The sequence below is a fragment of the Ovis aries genome, chromosome 1 (genome assembly GCF_016772045.2).
Source record: "Ovis aries strain OAR_USU_Benz2616 breed Rambouillet chromosome 1, ARS-UI_Ramb_v3.0, whole genome shotgun sequence".
Classification (NCBI taxonomy): Eukaryota; Metazoa; Chordata; class Mammalia; order Artiodactyla; family Bovidae; genus Ovis; species Ovis aries.
In genome coordinates this window covers 10,411,818-10,417,817 of record NC_056054.1, presented here as the reverse complement: position 1 = coordinate 10,417,817, position 6,000 = coordinate 10,411,818, and the positions used below count along the sequence as shown (strand labels likewise).

General features: G+C 36.9%; 1 protein-coding gene across 20 annotated transcripts in view; it reads right to left on the bottom strand.

Moving 5' to 3' along the window:
* Positions 1–2,682: 2,682 nt before the first annotated feature.
* The window catches only part of ZMYM4 (zinc finger MYM-type containing 4), a 168,079-nt gene continuing 164,761 nt past the window's right edge, over positions 2,683–6,000 (bottom strand). For all 20 annotated transcript variants that reach the window (XM_042245276.2, XM_042245266.2, XM_042245267.2 and 17 more), the window contains one exon: positions 2,683–5,301. In XM_042245276.2, the coding sequence (XP_042101210.1) occupies positions 5,094–5,301 (208 nt within the window). In that variant the 3' untranslated portion in view covers positions 2,683–5,093. The remainder of the gene's footprint in view (positions 5,302–6,000) is intronic.

Sequence of the window (6,000 nt, the reverse complement as noted above, 5' to 3'; positions counted from 1 at the left end):
GAAAAAAACTGGTTTGCCATCACCACTGACTGACTACATTCACATTCTGGTGCATGGGGAGAGGAAAATTAGAAAGGAGGGCAAACTCTTCCCTTTTAAGGATGTGGCCTGGTTGTTACGTACTTGTTTCCATCCCATTGGTCAAAACCTAGTCACTTGTTCACATCCAGTTGCAAGATAGGCTGGAAAATAGTCACTTACCAGGAAGCTACTGCCTACCCAAAACGTAGGGGATGCCGGTTCCGAAATGAGGAAGAAGTGTGAAGATGCAGACAGCACAGCAGCCTTCCTCCTCTATGGTGGTGCATAACTACTGTCAAATAAATGAAATCTCACAACAGATTCAGAATTTCCATTTAAAAAAAGGTAAACTATCACAGGCTCGTCTTGTATCCATTGATATACCATGCATTATTTACCTTTTCCGATGTAGTGAAGTGTATCAAAGGATTTCTGTAATGTTGATTACAATTTTTTTATTACAATTTATATGCATGTAAGCAAGCACATGAGTGAAGAATATGAGATTTAGTGTATATAGTCTTTAGTTATTCTAAATAGTTCATTCCAATATATTGAATTGATGATGCTGGGTATTATGTCTTACAGAATCTGAAACACTGAATTTAGTGAAAATTCAGGCTGTAGTGGGGGAATTAGCATTTATTTACAATCTTACTATATGCCTAGAATTTGCAGGTGTTATAGTAAAAAGGAGTTGACATTGAAAACCTAGCATGTTCCAAGCACAATTTACAGAAGTTGGTATTATTCCCAGTTTAAGAGAAAACTGAGGCACAGAGAGGTTAGGCAACTAACTTAAGGCTACACAAACAGTAAAGTAGAAAGGCTAGGCTCCAGAGCCTCTGATCTTCCCTCTCTGTAACAAAGGCTCACAATTATTTTTCAATGATGAAATAAAGTATGACGATGATAGACAGGAGGAATTGGGGGTACTGTTGCTTATTTCAACTCAGAATCACAAGAACTTTTTCTATTGCATAGAAAATTAAAATTTGAATTTAATAGAAAAACTAGGACTCACTTACATAATTTCAACTTAAAACTTTTCAGAAAACTTTGTTAAAAAAATAGGAATGCCACAAGGCAGGTAGGTAAAAACAATCTATGTGGAATCTGAAGGTATATCTGCACAATACGAAGATAACTAGAGTCTAAGGAAAATGCCACTTAGTCTTACATTCCCAAATTAACTATGTATTCATACTTAAGAATATATTCTTTATTCTAATCTCATGACTTCAAAATGATTCAAGCTGAACTAGGTAAGCTGCGTAAATCTAAAAAAAGTCTGCCTAAAATGAAATACAGATCAGGTTGATGCAAATATAACTGCGGCTTCAGATTATGAATTTTAAATATTATGAGTAGGATCAAGCCCATCTTTATTAATCAAAATAGGAATTACTGCAATCAACACATTTTTGCCAATGAGAAACAAGTTTTATTCCCATCACATTTAAGAATCTGTGCTTCAGGATTTGAAGAACTCCTGGAAAGCATTTTCTGCCTCCTGCTGGCTGTGGAATCATTTTCTCTATAAAAGGTTGTTGAGCTGCTTGAAGAAGTGATGGTTGGTGAGAGGCCAGGTCACTGTGACGGATGAGGCTTCATACCCAATTCGTTCAGCTTTTGAAGTGCTGGTTGTGTGATGTGCAGTCAGGCACTGTTATGCAGAATTGGGTCCTTGCTGGTGACCAGTGCTGGCCGCAGGCATTGCAATTTTTGGTGCATCTCATCGAACTGTTGAGCATATATCTCAGATGTAATGGTTTTGATGGGATTCAGAAAGCTACAGTGAATCAGATGGGCAGCAGACCACCACTGACCACAACCGTTTTTTGGTTCAAGTTTAGCTTTGGGAAGTGCTTTCCGGCTTCTTTTCAATCCAACCACTGAGCTGGTTGTTGCCTGGTATAAATCCACGTTTCATCACATGTCATAATCTGATCAAGAAATGATTTGTTGTAGTTGTGTAGAATTAAGATGACACTTCAAAATGATGATTTTTTTGATTTGCAGTCAGCCACAAGACAAGTGAGGTACCCACTTACCAAGCTTTTTCACTTTTCCAATTTGCTTCAAGTGCCGAATGACCATCAAGTGGTCCACACTGAGCTCTTCTGCATCTTCTTGTGTAGCTGTAAGAGGATCAGCTTCGATCATCCTCTCAATTTGCTGTTGTGAACTTCCCACAGCCGAGCACTGCACTCCTCATTGTCAAGGGTCTTGTTTCCTTTGCAAAACTTCTTGAATCACCAGTTCCTGGGCCAAGCGCATTGTTGACGTTGTGAGTTGTCTCTACTGCTTTACAACCCATTTTGAACTCAAATAAGAAAATTACTAGAACTTGCTTTTTATCTAACACCATCATTTCCCTAGTCTAAAATAAATATAAAATAAACAGCAAGTAATAAGTCATTAGCAAAAAATTAAAGAAATGTACATTAAAATAATGTATAATATAACCACATTTAAGAAATGTACTCATTAATATCAAATAGCAAAGTTCAATAATGCAAAACCGCAGTTACTTTTGCACCAACCTAATACTTGATGCTTCTAGCTTTCAGGGCTTTGAAAACAGTAATAAATTAAAAACCAGAACAAGTCTTTGATGGGGGAAAAAAAACAACTGAAAGATTTTGCAATGAAACAATGTTTTCTGGACTGAGTAAAAACCAAATAATTTATTTTCTGAAAACTGATCTCTTTCTTTGTAATATACCATCTGTGGGATCATACCAATAGGGTCAAACAGAAAAAAATATTTAAAATTCTTTCAAGACATAAAGAAACTGAATAATTCACCCATCAAATACAAATATACTATTTTATTCTAAGGGAATATTTCTGTGGTTTCTGCAAGGTGAAAACCCGAAAGTGTTTAAAAAACAAAGAAGAACAGATAATTTAATGTTTCTCTTGTTCGATATTTTTTCCTCCCCTGGGGGAAAAAAACACAATTTTACATAATTTTAATAAAATTTAAAAAAGCAAATAACTGGACACACACATCAACAGCTATGCTTATGAGGAATGACCAATAATGAATCAATATTTTCTTTTACAAATTATTCCAGGATCTGGACAACTCTGTGGACTAACATGCAATTGACATCTTGATACAGTTGTTTACCCGGATATTGGCTGTTCTCAATTAACAGATACAGAATTTTTTCCTCTCTCTCTAGTGTTTTATAATAGTTTATCTACTATGCCATAAATTTGCATTTCTACAGAAGGGGAAACATTAGTGTTTATATAAACCATAAAATTTCTTAGTGGGGACTATTACACCTGATGTTTCTGGATAGTTTATTGGCAGACTTATCAGACAATCCAATTGTTTTTCCTCCATATCAAATAAGGTCTGGAAGTAAGTTTTCCAGTCAGAAATGACAAACACAGATGGGATTAATCATACAGAACCGGGGCAGGTTTACTTCTTTCACATAGTCCTTGGTAACAAAAACAAGATTTGTTACAGGCAGAGGGACAGAACCGCAAGTACACAATGTCAAAAGGCCTACTTTAAAATTTTTATTGTATTTATTTATTAAAAAACAAAAAAAACCACCTGCCACTCCCATCTAAAAAATGGGACATATGGTAAAGTCTTTCAAGGTTAAAATTTCTAAGAGGCTTTTTAGACTTCTCTCATTTCTATTAAAGGATCAAATTAACCTCAGCTAAAGAAATTCTGTGATTGGCCAATATTATAGAAGCTTTGATTCAAAATTTTGTGGGGAAGAAACAGAATGGAGAAGAAGGAAATGGATCCATTTGCCAAACACTTCTATGACTTGATCCTCATCAAACTACTAAAACAGCTAGAGTTTGGAATAATGCTATAAGAAGACCTTGTGGATATATGCAAGACCGTCAGTGTCTTTGTATCCTAACCCCAGAATCCTATTTTTAAGTTTCTTAGGGTAACAAGGTCATCTTCCAATGCTTTATATAGGAAAATACTAGTTCTTCTTCTACCATAATTCTGATAGCTAAGTAACACTGTGTCTCTGTGGAATCACCCACAGGTTTGCCAGAGAAGGAGAGACTCTTCTTTTTGAAATGACAAGGGCCTCCAGAAACTGGTGCAAAAGACAAATTATTTGGGAAACGGGAAGATAAAACAACGGGAGGAAAGCTGCCATTTGGGGATAAAATAAAAACAAAAGAACCCCCACTTCTGCGTACCACAGCTCAGGCTGTGAGACAGCAGCAATAGAGGCTGACACCCAGAGAAGCGGGCATTTTAGTGGGTTTTCTACAAACATTTCAAGACACCTGGGGTCTAACAAGTGCCACAGGTTTTCTGTGTGCATAATTATTTTGCAGAGTTTCAGCCCCTTTAACTTAATTTACCCACATCCAGACCCACAGCTGAGAAGGCTAGACCCAGAAAGTGAAGGGGACACATGACTGTATGAACAGCAGGGAAGGCCTTTTCCCTGGATGTGAGGGACCCTATGGCAAAAGCACCAGAGGCTTCTATCCTTCACAGAATTGACTTGGCAGTGAAAATCAAAATCAAGACCACTTCACTCTCTACCTTAAAAAAGAAAAAAAAAGCTGAGTATTTTTATTGGGTCTTCAAGTCTGGGTCCCACAGTCCTCATCTGATGCCACTCTTAGCTCTGTACTGATTTCTGCCCTGACTTTTACAGACGGCTTGCCCAAGTAGCCTACTGCAGCCAAGGTTTCACTCCAAAGCTACCTCTCTAAGGTCTAAGGTTACTATGGTAGAATTTTATACAACAGTTTTCCTTAAAAATATTCCACAATTTGTTATTCCCAAACAAAATAAGATTATGCACCACTCAGAGAAATTGGTTAGTCATTCTGAAGATGTCTAAGAACTATATCACTGCCAAAGAACAAGGTTTCTCAGTTCATATTCTTTCCTTCAATTTTCATTTGTACATCCACACTGTGGTTCACGAGTTGTCTGTTTTCCATTATCTCATAATCAAGTCAAGAGGACCTGGGACTTATCGTTTTCCAAAGCTGGATGCATTCACAGTTTGGTGCATACCAACATGTATGAAAATAGGAACCCCACTTCCACTTTAATCTGATAATTCAACATCAGAGTCTTCTGATTTGGCTTTGGCAAGTTCTTCGTGTACCTCCCTCACCATGAGAATACGTGTTAACATGGTGTCCAGGGTCCCAGGGTCTATGGGAAATGTGGAGTACCACATGGGGCTATTTGGAACACAGGAGCGCTCAGGCTGAAGGTAAAACACATCATTCCTCTGCTTCACACTTTCAGAACTATCCACAGGAAAGAAAAGAGAGAGAAAGAAAATTGGGATCAGAGAGTACAGCACATATGTAATTACTCTTTGAGTATAATGGCCCGCAATCTTTCGTACTATGACTAACATTGCAAACAATGTACCCACAGAGATAAACAAGTTTACAGACATTTATGCTCCAGGAGCAACCTGTAACTGCATATTTTTCCCCCACACCCAAGAATCACACTGGATTTGAAGTAAGTATAATGTTAATAGATGACAAAATGTAAATCTGTCACAAGTGTTAGTACTTAAAACTTAACAGGAGCAAAAAGAAATTCAACTCACAAGTGACACTATGGCTGAGACTCAACCTCAGTACCCAATACCTTGTAATGAATCCCCAAAATACTCCATGCAACTCTACTAAAAAGCAAACCCAGTCACTGTATTTCTTTGGGAAAAAAAAATTGCTTTAGTGTGGATCTTGCAACTTTTTAAAATCATAAAGTTTCTGTAAGAAAAAGACCACTCAAAAAATATCAATTCTTTAAAAACTGTTTTCTCATTTATAGACTTAGTAGTACAGTCTTTCCCTAGTTTTCTATGTAAATAACAAATTCACAGCAGTTTAGATGTCACATAAAGTTAAGCAACAGTTGTAAAGATCAAACAATGACAGTGATTCTTGCTTTTTAAGAGATTTTTGGGGGAAAAATGCTTAAGATAAAGC